Source organism: Coniophora puteana (assembly GCF_000271625.1).
Source record: "Coniophora puteana RWD-64-598 SS2 unplaced genomic scaffold CONPUscaffold_1, whole genome shotgun sequence".
Taxonomy (NCBI): Eukaryota; Fungi; Basidiomycota; class Agaricomycetes; order Boletales; family Coniophoraceae; genus Coniophora; species Coniophora puteana.
The window spans coordinates 1,533,488-1,550,867 of NW_006913053.1; the positions used below are offsets into that span (position 1 = coordinate 1,533,488).

The following is a 17,380-nucleotide window of genomic DNA, read 5'->3' on the forward strand; positions in this document are numbered from 1 at the left end:
ACAAGCTAATCCTTTCTTGCGCATGCAACTCTGAACAGCATTAATTCACTAAAACTCACACCTAAGCGAGTCAATACCAAGCTACAGCCTTTGTCCGAGTACAGTACCGTACGTACGGGCGGATTTGCGTCTTGCCTGTCAACTCCTGTCAATCACTTGAAACGGAAGGCGAGACAGACGGAAGCTTATTCCGAGCGCGCAAATGATCGAACTCTTACTGTATAGGGCAAGTAGGCACCACTCCCTGTTTCCCCGTGCACATGTTTAGCACGTCTGGTCCGAAACTCCGAGTCGAGTCTACTTCTCCCCGCTTGGAGTGGCTAATTACATCCAAGTTCTAAAAAGAAGAATCCTCCGCAAAACAGCAGTGCCTGAACTTACTTGACACTCCAATCTAAATCTAGCCCAGAATTACGCTTTCCACCTTTCCTACCTTCTCCGCAATGCCCGAACTTCCTGGTTAGATCTAAACATCTCCTCTTTCTGTTCTGTGTTGACAGCTCCATCTCGAAGAAGTCGAAAGAGCTGCGGGGCTCATCACAGCCCTGGCCACTCAGGGCAAACAAACAATTCAGCATGTGGACGCGACGGAAGACACCATCGTGTACCAAGGCGTATCCCACACTGACTTTGTACGTCCCACACCCTTGCTCACGTTACATTTGGATCTTGCTCAACATCGATTTCGCCCCTCACGATGTCAACGTGCACAGGCGAGGGAACTAACAGGCCGTAAAGTCATCCGTGCTGCCAGATACGGCAAGTTCAGTACATATGCTCTCCCCGAGCACCCCTTGACAAGGTTACCTCTGCAAATCCTTTCTTCCAGGGAAATACTTCTTCATCGAACTGGATGGCCAAGGACGAATGCCCGTTCTTCATTTTGGCATGACCGGCATGCTTCAGGTACTCTTTGTGGCTTCTCTTTTCCTCGGACCATCCACCAATAGTGCTGCAACGTGACCCACATTCAGATCCGTGGACAGCCAACACTTCAGTACAAAGCTTCCAAGCATAAGCACACTGAAGAGTGGCCACCTCGTTTCATGAAGGTAAAAACCCCATATACCCAGAGCCGATGACATTTCCCGCAGCTAAGGTCGTGCGCAGTTTGCTATCCACCTTGTCGACACAGAAGACCGCAGCGAGGCTGTTGTGGCTTTCTGCGATGCCCGCCGACTGGGCCGCATACGCCTTGCTGCGTCGCCTCTGAAGGAAGCCCCTATTTCGGAACTAGGTTTCGACCCAATTCTCTCCATGCCTGCTCTTGAGAAGTTCGCGGCCTCCGTTACCCGACGGTCATGCCCCGTGAAGGCCCTTTTATTGGATCAATCATTCAGCGCCGGCGTCGGCAATTACTTAGCAGGTAACGGTGCACAGCTTGACATGACGAACTTGTGCAGACTCAGCAAACAGATGAGATATTGTATCACGCAAGAATTCACCCAGAGCAACGAATCAACCAACTAAGTATAGCTCAGCTGGCTTCACTACATTTACAGATATCAGAGGTCTGTAAGATCGCAGTCGAAGTCAATGCCGACGATAGTAAATATCCGGGCAACTGGCTATTTCATCACCGCTGGGTAAGGGTGCCCGCTGAAAATCTCTGTCTGGTCTGATCACAGAAATGACCCAGGGCAAAGGGAAGAAGGCAAATCATACGATGAAGCTTGTCAGTCATCAACTCTATTACCCTGCCAGTAAACCATGCTGAAAATAAGTGCTGGTGGAAAAGCCCTCTGGGGAGCCTGCGACTATCAAATGGATCACCGTTGGCGGACGCACTTCGGCCTACGTCGCCGAGCTCCAGATCTTGTCCCACAGCAAGGATCTGCGCAGCGATTCTCAGGTCAGACCACATGTGCTACAGCGAGTATACGATTAACCGCGCGGATACAGCAGGGCCATCCCGACGGCAATGAAAGTGAATTAACACCACTTTCGTCGGATGAGGAGCTTTCCAAAGGAATAACAAGGAAACGCAAGGTTCAGATATCATCGATGTTGTTCTCATACAAAGCGCTGACTATTTCCCAGCCCCTGGACACTCAATCGCCGGTAAGAATCAGAACAACTACCAAGTTAGAAAACCATGAAGATGTGAAACCTTCGCCATCAAAAAGAAATCGACGCCGTTGATACTACAGCCAAGGGTTAGATGGTGTACGGCCGAGCCATTCCACTTGAGAGGCTCGCCCTCATGCCTCTCATGGACCCTGAGTGATCGACGTAGACATCCTTCTTAAGCTTCACACACACTAAGCCAAGACTTAGAGCGGCCTAGGTACATCCCCATCACGAACGAAATAAACGCATAAAGCTGTTTCTCAGACCAATATTTTCTTATTTTTTGCCTGGCATTGACGTCTACTGATACATATTGTAACCAAGCCATTTATACAAACCATACTTTATATGACAATTAAATCACCGAACTCAAATGCATAATATCTGGATAAATATCACAATGTTCGAGTTATTGAAGGGTATCCTGGAATGCAATAGATTGCGCCGTAGATGGAGTGAACGAAGATAGCAGCGTAACAAGATCGCCTATAGAAAGCAGTCAGACAGACACCATCGATGATGTCGTACAACCTACCCTTCCGGAGGGGTTTACTAAAGAACGCATTCATCCCTGCGCTCATGCAAAGTTGCTTGGTGGACTCTTGGCAGTCGGCGCTGAGCGCAATAACTAGCATAAACAATTGGCGTCAGAGAGTATGTACGCCTTGAACATATGCAATCTCACCTGGCAATGTAATAGGAATCTGTTTGCTGTTTTCCAAAAATCGTATACGCTTTGCAGCCTCGACACCGTCACAAACGGGCATGTCTACGAACGTGACTTCATATGCTGAACTCATGCCAGCATTTCAAACTTACGATGATCAAAAAGGGCTACAGCAAAGAAGCCTGGCTCATGGGACTCCCACGCTATAAATGATAAAGTCAAGTACTAGATTTGCAACAGTGGAAAACCAACCTTCAATCGCCTCGTGCCCATTCGTAGTCGCCGTCACATTGAGATTATGCCGCTCTAGCTGTTTAATGAGTAGGTTTCGGGCAACTGGGTTATCTTTGCGTGCCGGTAAGAACTTTGGGAAGGACTGATTATCTGAAACTCCGAACCTTCTGCGATGAGTACGTTGCCAAAAAGAGTGCGACGAGCAGTACTAATAGCATCCATTGCCTTGGACACGTCGGTTGATGGTGTCGAAACAAGCGATTCATCATTGTTTTTCAGACTGGCTAGAAGATGAAGAAGTCGAAGTCTCCGGGGTGGTTTTGTCATCTTCACGACACCCGGTGTCGCGCTGTGGAAAGTTGCAGGACCCCCCAGATGGTCTACCGTTGGCGTGTAAAGTTGTATGACTCTAGTTTCTTCCAGAGCAACGCCCTTTCCAGGTCCAATACGTTGTGATACCTCGGCGCAATTGTGATCGGACTGATCGTCGAGGATAATGTAATCCAACGCTTGTCCTGACTGCCGTTGATTAAGGTGGAACTTGATTTCTTCGAAACAATCGACAGATGCCACATCAAAACCAGCGAGCATCGTATTGAGAAGCGTCAACGTGGAATTAGAGGAAGAGCAAACAAGTACTCGCAATGGCCGAGGTGTCATGAGCGATCCTCGAAGCCTTGAAAGTTCAGCATCTGCCTGTAAAATGACTGCGCATTAGCTACCGGCATTCGCAAAGATAGCTTGAACACACTTTAGTGACTTCTTCTCCGTCATATATCTTGGCCGGTATCTTAAACCAGAATACCGAACCAACATCCAGTTCGGATGAGACACCGATGACGCCCCCCATCAGTTGAACCAGCTGACGAGATATGGATAAGCCCAAGCCTGTACCACCGAAACGGCGTGTAGACGAATTGTCAGCCTGTTGGAACGGCACAAAGAGCATATCCATGGCGTTCGAGGACAATCCGATGCCCGTATCCCTGAAGTACAGTGAGCAGAATGGTCCTGCGACGAACAAGACTCTACGGACTGGATGGTAAATTTTAGCTGTACCGCCCCCGGTTCACTTTCAGCGGAGTTATCAATGCCGCATTGCACGATCACAGATCCTGATGGGGTGAATTTGACGGCATTACCGATCAGGTTCATGAGGACTGTCAAAGTCAGATCTGAGCATGATCAGAAGGCCAGCATTGTGGACACAAACCTTGACGTATACGAGCGTAGTCAGAGACGACCCCTTTATAAGACGTCAACACCTCACAGAATCGAAGTAGAATGTGCAAACGCATACAGCTCGGGACATCCCTATCGATATTGAATGACAGATCCAGCTTTTTTACCGCCATTGGAAGTAGAAGCTCCATACAGTCCTGCCAGATATGAGATCCCATGTTCAGTTCTTTCACTTTCTACTTACTGCGATTGTATCTTCAACTGGAAATCCAGAGTACTCAAGCTTGACAGCTACAAATAGCTGAATAGTCGTTCTCTAACAAGCGATGTACTTACCTGACGCTTCCAGCTTGCTGTAGTCGAGGATGGAGTCGATGATCTGCAGTCATATTCAGATTATTGCAGTCCCATCAACTCGTATAAAAACTGACCTTGAGCAAAAGCTCGCACGATTGTTTGGCAGCATGGACTGGAGGTGACGGGTCAAGCCGATATCCATAAGTCACTATTCCCAATATGACCTACCTATTTCACTCTGACCGGGGTTGAGCTCTGTACCATTCAGAAGGTCGAGAAGGCCGTAGAAAGAACTACAGTAACAATACGTAAGCCATCGATACAGAGGCCAGCTAATAGTATACTTGCCTGAAAGGCGTTCGCAATTCGTGGCTCATACTTGCTAAAAAGTTGCTCTTGATCTAGACAGGGTCAAACGAGTCAAAATCCATAAGGTTCGTGGATACTACCTTCGCTGCTTTCAGTGCATCCTCACGACTCCTTCGTGCTGCTTCGAGTGCCTCCCTTTGAGCTGCGATCATCTTCAGATTTTCGCGGGTTCCAGCTTGAACAGAACGGAACAAGAGGGCGCTCGCAATGCTGATACTAGCCTGCTGGCACAGAATCGAAAGGAGCGAAAGGGTATTTCGAGAAAAAGCGTATTCAGAAGATACATAGACGGCGCCAAAGACTTGACCTCGATTGTTGGAAATAGGCAGGCATATGACGGAGCGACATGGAGATTCCTCGGCTTCAAGCGCAAAGCGGTGATCTGACCCTGCGTCTTCAAGGTAAACCCTTTGCTTTGAGGATGTGATTACTACGGGTGCGTCAATTGCTGCAAGGTTGACAATGCCAGAGAAAGCTACTACAATGCAAAACACTTCTTTGTAACGGATCCTCTAACGAGCTGATGGTTCTTGGATTCCTGCCAGGAGTGTTAGGTGATTGATGTATCTATACAATCGTCAAAATAAAAGAAGGCCTACTCAAACACTTGACACATTTCTGGTGGGTTGTATAGCGTGGCGACATTATACGCTCCAGATTGTCCAGTCATGACAATGCACGAACTACGAGACGACGAAACCTCTTCATACTGGATCAGTCTCAAGATACGAAGCCATGTGGCGAGCTTACCAGTCACGATTTCGGTCAACCTCTGAAGTGCTATGAAAGTACAATGTTCAGCCCTCGTCAACCTGATACAATAGACCCATACCTGACGACAGGCTGAGAGCAGTCGAGATTTCTTTACTCCACCTAAGGATAGATGCAAGATCCGAAGCTGTCATCGAAGCCACCTCAGTCTCCTCCTCAGAGCTTTCTTTGAACGGTTCCCCGTATCCGGAAGGAGAAGGTATGCCTAAGAAACCGGTTTGAACACTTTCGGTCTGCACTTCAGCATCCACTTTGAAGATAGACCGTTTGGTCGGAGGCTCAGAAGCGCCAACAATAGCTCTGAGATGTTGACTACCCTTGTTCATGAGGCATTTAGTATAGATAATGGCTCGAGCTTACACAATGCCCTGGGCTCCCCATGATGCTTGCCTATCAATACCACGTCTCTGCAGCTCGCCGCCCAAGTCGTCGACGCCGTTTCGCACCAGATGGCAACCTTGCTATAAAAAAACTCAATATCGTCGACGTTCGTCACGAAGGACACGGACCAAGTACAAGCCAAACCCGGCTTCAAGATGCCAATCATACATAGTAGCCAACCTGACAAGCATGTTAGCAAAAACACTGCAGCAAGCACAGTTCAGCATTACTCTCTACTCACTTAATGGCTATATCATATTTTTTCAATGCATCCATGTCATTGAACAGGGAGGCACATTCTGCGTCCTGAAGGGTTTAGAATGCTTCAGAGATAGGACAACCCCCTTCTTCTGCTCTAACTCACCACAAGTGCAACCCATGCGCCTACGTTGACTGGACTTGCAGGCAGCCACCTGCGTGACCAAGTTAGCACATCATTGGCGCAACAATGTCGCAGACTAACTTGCGAATGAAAGCTTGATTGAGTTCGACTTGTTTGAGATATTGGCTCTGCTGTGTTTCGGAAAGGCGACCTCTCCTGATGCATTCAATCAACGATAAGCTGTGGAAGAATGCGGCATAACGGCTATGTCGATGACTACATGGGCTCGTTAGTAAAGAGGGGTTCATCTTGGAATCCAGGCACTAACTTTGGGTGGGCATCTCTGTATTCGTAAGTTGAAAACCCGAGCACGGCGGCAGCCTCAATGAAACCAGTGCAAAACAGCCCTGCAACCTAATTTAAGGTCTTTGAGTGCCATGGCCGTGGATTTGGGACCATAGACGGACCTTGAAACAATTATACCTACGGTATATCAAAAGTATCGTTCACATCTCATTAAGATCATCGAATGCGTTCTCGCGCACCAGCTAATTGACAGAAGATAGTTGCTGCATGTCGATTTTGCTTGTTCGTAGTACTCGCTTTCACGGAAATTCTCGGTGTCGAAGATCGTGTCGACACTGCTGGCATCTGTGTATCCGCCCAATGCGCGGACGCAGTTCAACACGCCTGACAAATATCCAATAAGTATACAAAACCAATACTTCAGGGGCAGAAACATCAACCTCTTGCCAGTATCACAGCATCCGCACCCGGGGTCCAGGAGACGATGTCACTAACGCACTGACCCAAAGTTTAGCGGTAATCGGTATGATTGCAAGCTAAAAATCTTACTTCTTCGGCAGTTGCTACAACCTCGCTCACTACAATGTCTGAGTATACTTCATCGACAAGATGCAAAGTGCTCACAATGATCGCAGATCCACAGTCGACCCGTTGCCATGTGGAGGCTCGCAAACCCAGTAAACACGCTGAAAAGCTCGTAAGCCTATTTACGCGCCGAGAAGCAATGGGAAGGCTTACCGATCACCAGCGCTTTGGCCGTATCTTCGCGCATCAATGAGCCGGCCAACGTTCATCCGCAAATGTACGTTGTCGTAAGGTGCCACCATGGCGCAGTACAATACACGCGCTCGACTAGAGACGCGATTCTAATATCAATTTATGGTAGATGGTATCCTCTTACCATTTCTCCATGCTCCCACCGTGAAGGTCTGCTAAATGTAGGGCCATCTTACCAAGTTCACTAGCAAACCTAAACATTTCTCGCCGCTCTGCAGCTGTTACAATGGATCAAAAAATGTCATCAAGTAGAGCAGGGTGACCAGTGTTTCTTACCTGCAAGAGCCCATAAAAACCCCAGCGCTGTCCCTGGAGACATACCGTGACTGCAGTGTGGTTAGGAGATGGCTTTAAGTGAACTTGAATCGGCAAGCACTTACTGCAATGCAAGCCGAACAGTCTAGAGGGAATTAGCAACAACCTATCATAACACTATAAATAACATACCGTCAAACCTGTTACGTCTACGAATCCCTCGCCCCTACCCCAATAAGCGTTGAATCCTAAGGGACGTCAACACAATATCTTGTCGACAATTTTTCTTTCCTTACCGGCATCTCCCAACAAGGCTATAGCAAGATCAGTCCGCGAATCCTCTCCTCTCGGTATGCTGAGGATGCCATCAAAACCTATGGCCAAAATTTCGTTCTTGACAACTTCAAACATGGCATCGGCATCCTCCTTTGACGCGTCTGCGGTGACATTCACGCCAAGAACCTGTAGTGCAAGTAATGTATCCTGCAGCGCAGTCGTGTAGTTGTTTCGCAACCAATGGTTGTTTGACCTGAGACGCAGGACCTGTGCGCGTTCTTCAGCAGAGTTTATTCGAACAAGGCATTCTTCGATTAGCTCGTCAGATCTGCTGAGGTCTCCTGAAACATAATTTAGCATCAGTTTTTTTTGCCTACCAATTAGGAGCTACCTTTCCAAGTGAGAAGACTAAACCATGCATAAGGATAGGTACTTCAAATGAATGGAGTTCTTACGCAGCCAATCTTGACGTTAATTGAAAGGACCGCCTTGGATGCTCTTCCCACGAGTTAGCACGAAGTAGGGTGATTGCGCTTGTATAAGCATGAAGCGCACGCTATGAAATTTCAGCACACATTTTTGATGGATGAACTACCTTACCTCGTGAGCACCACGAGTCCATGCGGAATCCCCAGCATCACATGTCAGGCCCAGAAGTTCTTCTCGCTTGGGATGCTCGAGGAGCAAAGGCAAGCACCGTTTGGCGTGTTCAGCAATGCGGTGAACATCCAGATCATTGTCGTGAAGCATCATAAGTACAATCTTATAATTGGTACCAGGTCAAAAACGGGAAGAACCAGTTTTAGACGTGAACACTCACCCTAAACGACATCTTCGCGACAACTGGCTCTGGAAGTCTTTGTGCCTCGAGCTGGGCCGTATGTCTATACCTGTCATGGGCGAAGCTGCACAAATCCCGCCCTCGTTGTATAATCCATCCTTCCGAAACTGCTGCCTGTAGCCCGCGCATTGCGCTGCGTGCGGCTGGTACCCGGTTCTTCAGCATAGACACTGTTTTTGTGAAGTCCCACTGATCTTCGCTGTCTTCTTCGCTGCTGCTTCCACTAGTATCTTCCCATTCCATGAGAATAGCTACCTCAGTCACTTGAAATCTGTATGAGAAGTGAGATACTAGTTGAGAACGCCCACTGAAGTCATACGTCGAACCAAAGAATGATGCCCAAATGAGATACTTTCTGGACTCTTCTGCTAGTTCTCTGAAGTGCGAGACTAGGTATGTAGGGTCCATGGGATCTACCGCGATGTGCTGATGTTGATTGGCTTCTATTGCGTTGATGTCGAACCTGCAGGTAGAGTTAACCATAGTAGTACGGTCACGATAGATTGCAGCATACTGCCAACTATTTCGTGCCCAGTCAAAGGTGATCTATATGAAATTAAGATGAATGATAAGTAATGGGTAACGCAGAGCTTACATAGTGCAGACGATGAAATTGGTGCAAGATATTGCGTGCCACAAACGCATTACCCGCTGATGCCGTATACACAAGGCGGCTCAGTGGTGTACAATCTTCCTTGTTCCGATGGAGTGTCTTCGATACCAAAGAAGACATGGCGGCATAACTCAACGGATCTAGATTCATCCAGGCGACGCGGGATTTGTTCGTGCTCATTGACTTGACTCTATCGACCAGGGCGCTAGAAGGGGGATCAATAGAGGCTCTCGCAGTCATCTCGTCTGCTCACGCATCGTCATCCCGAATTGTTATGAAAATGAGCTTGTTGAGTGGTCGTTAAGAATCAGTACAATGAGATGAAATTAGCATATGGAGAATATATACCATACGTATTCGAGCGTTAATTAAGGCTTCAACCATGTCTAGACATCTATCAAGTGGTGTGGATCATACCGTAAGCGCCCGTTTCAAGAATAAACCATAGTTGTTACTCAACGAATCATCTGCTTCATGCAAGTCATCAAAAAAGAGGGCAATTGTCTTGATCTCTGAGATCGCCAGCAGCATATTTTCCAGAAGGGACTGGAACCGGGCTCGGAGTTCTGAAGTAGCCAGTCGATCTTGAGGAGAATCTATGGTGATGCTGAAAAATTCGAGGATGTCCTTGATTTCAGGTATACCTTGATATAGAAGGGGAACGTTCTGAAGGTGTTGGCCCATTCGCTCTTGCAGCGAAGTAACAAACGTATGGAGATCGTTTTTATTCGCCATCAACTGTCGGAGTATGGACGAGATGCAGCCTAGCTGATTGAGCTTTCAACACGATGTAATTCTTACGACCACACCCTTCACACTTACCAAGGCTTCATATGGAGCGTTGTCCAAGCGTTGAAACTTGGCCTGACCCCACAAACCATGAGCTGAATGGGCAGAGAAAGTGATTAAAACCACCATCATGATGAGGCCTGCTGAAGATGCACTTACAGCGCCATCTTATCTGATTTGCTAATACCAGAGAGCTCTTGCCAATACTAGAAGAAGCTATCTTGTGAAACTCCATATCTGAAACCGACTCAGACTTACCCTGCAGGTCCAGATACGACGATGACATGGGAACGAATGGCACGGGTCCGTTGCTTCAGTACGACGCGTCTAAGCCCTTCGTTCATAGAGCTGGGATTAGTCGGTGATCCTGCGATCTCTGTCGGCAACAATCTTGATGATGAGCCTTTGGGGCTGCCCTCATGACTCCTCATACCAGCGGAAGACACGCTGCGAGAAGAAGCGGAATCACTGTGACCATCTCCGCCTGTCCCTGTCCCAGTTCCCGTCCCCGTGTCTTGACTATCAGTGCCAGTGGATGAAGTAATAGTGAGGCCTTTCGAAGCAGAAACATCTCGTGAAAAACTAGTCAGCGTGTTTCGTGTGACGTTTCGTATCATTTCCAGTTCCTTTTCTCTTCCAAACTTAAACGGTATCAGTGCTGGAGGTTGAACTGTCTTTGAAACCAAACTTACAAGGATCAAAGGTATCGAGAAAGTCTTGCGTCTGTGTGAGTCGGGCCACATCTCGTGAACAACAGCACACTCACCGAGTATCGATCTTGAGCGGCAATCTCAAATGCCGGTATAAGCTGGATCATACAGGGCTTACTACGCATTCCGATTATTTGGGCGTGGATTCAGACACACCTCTGTTGGCTGACCTATCGAAGAGGACACTACGGCTAGAAGTCGTCGCTGACACTCTAGCAAATCAGCCTTCAGCCCAAAAGCGCTTTGGTATCGTGCATCCATGCTTTTATCCATTAGCTGATAAAGTACGTAATGTGAGAAGCTAAAGGTGCCTTACTTTAACGGGAGAGCGTACCTTGTCGATAATATCCCCTATGACGCTCGGCACGTCTCCACGCACTTCGTGAACGGGCAAAGGCTTTTTCTGCACCAATGCATGCAGAATCTCCGCAGGTTCTCCTTCAAATGGAAGGATGCCCTGGCCAACAATAAGTGTCCACAACATAACACCAAGAGAGTAAAGGTCGGTCCTGTGGTCCTGGAGAGTGACATCGGTACTTCCCGATTGCTCAGGAGCTAAGTAGCACAGAGCTTCCTTGATGCGATACCGTTCCATCTCATCGATGGATTTGAGTACGTGACCGGAGGCCCCCCCAGCTTCCTCAAGTGAAATGGCCCGGTTGCCAAAGTGAACTATCCGAACCACGCCCGTGTGTGCATTATGATGAAACGCGTTCGCTCGGACTCCACAAGCCGTTTAGCATGAGAGAGCGAACCTCTTAGTAAAACACCTACTTTCTCGATGTATAAACCCTGACCTAAAAGTATGTCAAACCATGAGATTGGGTTGCAAATGCTCAGTAAAGGGGTCACATGCCTGTGCACAAGTTCAATGCAATGTGTTGCTTGGATAGCAAACCTGTGAATCCCAGGTTACATCCAACAATTTTGCTAAGGCAACACACAAACTCACTCGAGAAAGGATGCTAAGTCGATCACATCAAACGAATCCAGCTGAATGCTATTAACCATATCGCTCTCAAGCATGTATGTGTCATCGAACGTGGTATCTGGTTTCGGTCTGTTTGGGTCGGATAGCAAGAAATCGTTCACTTTAGAGGGCGGGAAATATCGACCGAGGAGGTTGAGGCCAGGGTGTTGGAGCAGCAGTGCGACGCAGTCACCGTTTGCATGGGGAATTGTCACGAAATCGATCATCCTAAGGGTCGCGCTGACTGCCTCTGCCGATTCAGCCATCTTTCCTAGACTGATGTTTGCGTGAGTTGCAGCAAAGAAAGCCAGAACGGAAAAGGTATACATGTGTGCCTCTCGCTCGAGACATATTGACGCATTAGAATGTATTGGGGCGACCTTGGCAAGAATCAAGGAGCCATCTTTCAGACTACTACCTTCGCAGAGAAGCGTGCCACTACCGGTATCGTTCCATGGGAAGGCCTATGAGAGGAAAGTGTGAGCTTGAACGGAGAAGGGAGTGGTTACGAGAGGACCTTTTGGAACGTGTATCCGGGGATGGATAGTAAGCCATCCTTGAAGGTAACGTTGGAGTTTACGTGGTTATTCCGCCTGCGCATGAATCCAGGATCGGCAATGCTTAGATGGCAAGGACTGGGAAAACGTAGCCGTTTTCTGCGATCACTTGCAGAGGCTCGATAGAGATTGGTAGTGGAGATGTGGTTCGCTGCCAAGTTCGGGTTGCCAGCCAATTGCAATCTCTGTCCACCCAAGCAGATCCCGTTCGAAGCCCACACGGGCGACAATGCGTCATCGCAACCACCGCAATGACATCATGCCTCAGAACGTGACCGCGCGAGTGCTCGTCCGCGATTGTACCCGCGCTCGTCATCCTCACGCTGACATGTTACGAAATACGCGTTACACTGAGCAGTTGCATTCAAATTCAGTTAGACGACAGAAAGGATGATTGTATTTAAGGAATGCACTAAAAAGGAAGAGACCGAAGACAATATGTGAAGGCGCTCAGTGTGGATCGAGCTCAAGACGTCACTGAAGACGATGTCAGATTACATTCGCATCAGACAATTTGAGAACTTACTGTAACTGGCCGGGTCAATGTGGTCAGGCAACTCTGGCACAGCGACCTCGAATCTTGATTGAATCGCAGCCATGACTTGCTGGTCGCTCTCCGACGACACAAACGTGATCGCCAGACCTTTCGTACCGAACCGTCCAGCACGGCCCACGCGATGCAGGTAACTATCGGCGTCCGGAGGCGAGTCGTAGTTGATGACAATGTTCACTCGTTCAACGTCAATTCCACGGCCGAAAATGTCGGTCGCAACCAGGATACGCTTTTCAAATGCCTTGAACGCGGAATATCGGTTAATGCTGTCATGTTGATGCTTATTAGTCTGGCGCAAACTCGAAAGTATCCTAGCGCACCGTTCTTCCTGCTGCAAACCAGAGTGAATGCTGATACTAGGGAAGTTGCATGATACGAGCAGTTTGTCAAGCTCAATGGCACGAGCAACCGACTTGACGAAGATAACGACCTAACTCTGAGATAAGTTTGTGGTGGTCGGGTAATAATTGCTTTCGCACCTGGTTGAATTCCAGAGTATCAAGAAGTTCGTTTAATTTCCGGTTCTTGGCGCTCTCGTCCAATTTGACATAATGTTGCTGTAGACCATGGAGAGTGAGCTTCGTCTCATCATCGACGAAGATTTCCAGAGGCTTCAAGAAGGTAAGCAAGGATCGCCACGACGGAACGTTAGGATGCTCACGTTAGCCATGAATTTCTTGCAAGTAACCCTGATTTCCTTCGCGAGGGTGGCACTGAACATCATGACTTGTTTATGGTGAGGGGTCGAGCGGAAAATCTCCTGCACGTCACGGCGCATGTCTATTGGCGGTTGTCGTGATTAGATCTTGTCGGATTGCAGGCGACACAAAAAAGAGAAGGAACCAAAGGAAAAACGGTGCGAATCTGGAAAGGCGCAATTTTCAAGCATCTTGATGCCTTCTGTGCGTTTGACCCATATGCAGTGTTATGACCCGGCCCACAGCCCGCTTCTCTTCCACCCCCTCCGCAGATCAACCTCAATGACGAACCCAGAGCCCGTATCTCCACACAGAAGATATGCAGTCAGACGACCTCGCTTCCGTTCGCTGGCGTGCAGTTGCCGAGACGGTTAAAATTTCAAAGTGCGACCCGGCGGCGGGACGTATGACGAATAGAAAGCAGGGACGAGGAGCCGAAATCGTAGATGACTAACCGAGCTGTTCGAGCATTTTGTCGCACTCGTCCAGTACGAAGTGCTTGACGTTTTTGGCATCAAGGACCTTGTCCCTAACGAGGGCATTGAGCCGACCGGGCGTGGCGACGACGATGTGAGGACATTTCGACTTGTCACGGAGCGTTTCCGCGTCCTTGGTGACAGGGGTGCCGCCGTAGAAGGTGCTGACGCGTACATCAGGCATGTACTTGGCGAATCGCGAGTATTCGTTCTTGATCTGGAAGGCCAGTTCTCGAGTGTGGCAGAGCACAAGCACAGAGACCTCGCCATTCACTGGCTCAAGCTGCTGAAGCGTCGCAAGGACGAACACAGCCGTCTTGCCGTGACCAGACTTGGCTTGGCAAAGGACATCCATGCCCAAAACGGCTTGGGGAATACATTCCTGTTGAACTGTTCTGGGTTAGCGGGAGCTGCCTCAGGATATTCGTGGTAACGAGCATTTTACCTTCCGAAGGGTGCTCAAAACCAAGGTCACTAATGGCACGCAGAAGCTCAGGTTTCAACAGAAAATCCCTGAAACATGACATTAGGATACACTCAAGAAGCACAGCAAGATGCATACCTAAAACCTGTGGCATGGATGCCAGAGAAGTTTTTCTTGTCCTTTTCCTCGCCGTCGGCTACACCTCCTGCGACGGCCCCGTTGGAAGCAGAAACACCGCCATTGGGGACAACGTCATGCTCATCCTCGTAGTCGATAAGTTCCTCGTTATCGTGAGCGCTCATTACTGGGATGTAGGGTGAAGAAAGACGGTAGAAGGGGAGAAGGGGAGAAGAGAAGATGGGAGTGGAGAACAAAGGACGAAAACTGTAGCACACGCGCCAAACGCTTGCCTTTGGTGGCTATGCCACAAACGAACACCTTGCCTTGCACGTGCGCACGGACCTCAAATCCAGGCTTCCTTCAATACTAGTACTTCAAGCTGCTTCAAGTTCCTCATCCTACGAACCAAGTCCCATATATAATTAGCTATGCTAGTACTTACACGCATCATGAGCAATTGGAGATTGTCGATCGGGAGCTTATCTAGCCTTTACTACAGCGAAACAACGACTCAGATCCTACGCAACGCATTTGGTGTAATACTAATGTGCACAGACTCGGAGTCTTGCTATAGTTGTATGAGGTCACTAGCAATTTACTTGCTCGAGCACTCGGCCTCAGAAATCAGACACGTCATCGTGTTTTAGAAGCTTGAGGCCCCGGAAGTTACAAGTGACCCTCGGCCTTCGAGGGGTCCACTAGTACTCCTGTTTGAAGCTTCGCGCGTGCTGTATTTTTGCCGAGGCGCGACGTCGGCGTATGCATAATTTGGTCATAGCGATTCACTAACATGTCATTAATTCATTACGTAGGGGTAAGGCTAGTAACCACATCCTTTTCGGCAGTGCAGGCCGAAGGTTAGGGTGTTGTGTACAAAAGACCTGCAGTCCTAAAACTCCTTGCCAAAACCCTTCTCCCTTTCTCACTGGAACATCAAGCGGAACATTCCAAGCCAACTCTGTGAACAGTGAGACGCGTGCGACTGTGAATTGTCAAGACTCACAGGACCAAACTTCTTCGGTTTTGGTGCTTACCGCGTTCAGCAATGCCGCAATCATACCCGTTCTGGTGAGTCATAGTAGCCATTAGAAGAAGGTTGTATGCTAACTACGAAATGCTTTAGGCTCGGAGGTGAGGTAGTCTTTTGGCTTTAACAGAAGGCCCACTGCTAAACCATATGGGAATGTAGGCATCGGCGCCTCCAGTGCGTAGCGAATATGTCTTTCCTTATCGCCTCAGCTCACCCGACCTATACAGTGGCCGCTTGCTTTACGCATCCGCTGGATCTCACCAAAGTGTTCGCATAAATCTATAATGATGACCATTTCTTCTGACTTTGGCACAGGCGGATGCAGTCCGTTGAAGCAACGGCCCCCAACCCTTCTATGATTTCTATGGTGCGGACCTCTTATCAAAAAGCCGGGCTTAGGAGTCTCTACGTCGGATTGTCCGCTTCTATCCTCCGCCAAATGTCCTACAGCCTTGTCCGTATCGGTACCTACGAGGAGTTCAAGAAGCGTCTCCAGAATCGTGGAAATCCCTCGGCTGCTACACTTCTTTTTGCCGCTAGCATTGCCGGTGGTATTGGTGGAGTGGCTGGAAACCCTGCAGGTGATGTGGTTTGATTCCCTGACATCAGCGTAGTGCTAACTATGGGCTTCGAGATGTCATACTGGTACGTATGACTAGTGACGTCCTCCGACCTCCAGAAAAGCAGTACAAGTACCGAAACGCGATCACGGGTCTCATGTCCTTGATCAAGGAAGAAGGTGTCAAAGGCCTTGCCAGGGGCCTGGGTACGAACACGGTAAATGATTCCAGCTCATCAGTTCACATACGCTTCGTTCTGACATGTGACGATGTTGACATAGACGAGGGCGGTCCTGATGAATGTGAGCACATACGATCCTGTGATAAATATAGCTAATCTTTCTGATATGTCTGAACTATATAGACGGCACAAGTTGGATCCTACGACTTCTTCAAAACTTCCCTCCTTAAAACTCGCGTTCCTGTATTCGATTATCAGTTTAAGGATAATTTCTTCCTTCATGTTGTGGCAAGCCTGGCTGCCGGTACTTGCGGAACTAGTAAGTCTCGTACTTCTGAGCCTCACACGCGTAGTCTCATTGATAATTGCACTCGTGTCTACATAGCCGTGACTTCCCCCGTTGATGTCATTCGAACTCGAATCATGGGCTCCGTACGTGACGACTATATACACATCATATTTGCCATTCGTCTGAAAGATTTTGCCCTCAGAATATAAAGTCATCTCCCGTAGGGGTCTTCCTCAAATCGTTGCGTGAGGAGGGTGCCCTCTTTATGTTCAAGGGATGGACGCCAGCGTTCATCCGCCTGGGACCAAATACTGTCCTTATGTTCGTATTCTATGAGGTTCGTAAATCGCAACTCCTACGCATTCAATCTCATATCATCATCCTTTCTATAGCAACTCAAGCGTGCATGGTCTGCCACCTTCCATTGAACAGTCGTCGCTAAGGAATTTCACCTACCATCTAACATAGATATCCTGCATGCTAGATCTTAGAGTTATCATCTTATTTATGTCACATACCTGTAGTAGTATACATTGTCTTAGTATACGTAGATACCACTTTAGAAAATTTATACGATCAAATCTTTCTGAATGAGTACGACAGAAAGGATTGCAGTTTAGCGCTTATGTTAGCCCCGAGTTAACGTTATGATAACAGATCTC

General features: G+C 48.3%; 4 protein-coding genes across 4 annotated transcripts; 2 read left to right on the plus strand and 2 right to left on the minus strand.

Moving 5' to 3' along the window:
• The first annotated feature begins 732 nt into the window (after positions 1-732).
• On the plus strand, positions 733-2,420 carry CONPUDRAFT_133823 (S13-like H2TH domain-containing protein). The gene is made up of 9 exons (XM_007765026.1): positions 733-759; positions 830-906; positions 975-1,052; positions 1,111-1,366; positions 1,417-1,586; positions 1,640-1,675; positions 1,739-1,852; positions 1,903-1,989; positions 2,041-2,420. The coding sequence occupies exons 2-9, from the start codon at positions 868-870 to the stop codon at positions 2,140-2,142; spliced, it is 882 nt and encodes a 293-aa protein (XP_007763216.1). The 5' UTR covers positions 733-759; positions 830-867; the 3' UTR covers positions 2,143-2,420.
• Positions 2,421-2,479: 59 nt separating this feature from the next.
• On the minus strand, positions 2,480-12,431 carry CONPUDRAFT_86378 (dual-domain HisK Mak2 protein kinase; the record flags this gene model as incomplete). The annotated part of the gene is made up of 57 exons (XM_007765020.1): positions 2,480-2,556; positions 2,606-2,698; positions 2,756-2,839; positions 2,890-2,940; positions 2,990-3,082; positions 3,136-3,667; positions 3,723-3,957; positions 4,008-4,131; positions 4,185-4,217; positions 4,272-4,350; positions 4,398-4,444; positions 4,490-4,532; positions 4,585-4,622; positions 4,679-4,743; positions 4,799-4,851; positions 4,900-5,249; positions 5,302-5,357; positions 5,419-5,599; positions 5,652-5,902; positions 5,951-6,051; positions 6,100-6,151; positions 6,213-6,277; positions 6,336-6,384; positions 6,435-6,569; positions 6,622-6,707; positions 6,761-6,776; positions 6,839-6,983; positions 7,040-7,097; positions 7,149-7,177; positions 7,224-7,285; positions 7,338-7,451; positions 7,501-7,594; positions 7,653-7,702; positions 7,757-7,776; positions 7,824-7,879; positions 7,928-8,248; positions 8,299-8,315; positions 8,363-8,463; positions 8,508-8,669; positions 8,728-9,019; positions 9,068-9,211; positions 9,263-9,294; positions 9,344-9,566; positions 9,615-9,646; positions 9,710-9,755; positions 9,822-10,129; positions 10,184-10,245; positions 10,310-10,356; positions 10,409-10,791; positions 10,843-10,866; positions 10,917-10,958; positions 11,017-11,136; positions 11,195-11,583; positions 11,616-11,617; positions 11,813-12,106; positions 12,158-12,294; positions 12,348-12,431. 57 exons carry the CDS (start codon positions 12,429-12,431, stop codon positions 2,480-2,482), a joined length of 6,879 nt encoding a protein of 2,292 aa, XP_007763210.1.
• Positions 12,432-12,729: 298 nt separating this feature from the next.
• On the minus strand, positions 12,730-14,895 carry CONPUDRAFT_78750 (P-loop containing nucleoside triphosphate hydrolase protein). Its single transcript, XM_007764561.1, has 8 exons — positions 14,677-14,895; positions 14,560-14,627; positions 14,094-14,504; positions 13,602-13,720; positions 13,420-13,551; positions 13,261-13,370; positions 12,914-13,206; positions 12,730-12,864 (listed from the first exon to the last, which is right to left on the minus strand). Exons 1-8 carry the CDS (start codon positions 14,838-14,840, stop codon positions 12,854-12,856), a joined length of 1,308 nt encoding a protein of 435 aa, XP_007762751.1. The 5' UTR covers positions 14,841-14,895; the 3' UTR covers positions 12,730-12,853.
• Positions 14,896-15,595: 700 nt separating this feature from the next.
• On the plus strand, positions 15,596-17,288 carry CONPUDRAFT_78752 (mitochondrial carrier). Its single transcript, XM_007764562.1, has 11 exons — positions 15,596-15,726; positions 15,782-15,789; positions 15,848-15,862; positions 15,916-15,955; positions 16,004-16,269; positions 16,323-16,465; positions 16,530-16,550; positions 16,613-16,748; positions 16,815-16,861; positions 16,921-17,055; positions 17,111-17,288. Exons 1-11 carry the CDS (start codon positions 15,704-15,706, stop codon positions 17,144-17,146), a joined length of 870 nt encoding a protein of 289 aa, XP_007762752.1. The 5' UTR covers positions 15,596-15,703; the 3' UTR covers positions 17,147-17,288.
• The last annotated feature ends 92 nt before the right edge of the window (positions 17,289-17,380 follow it).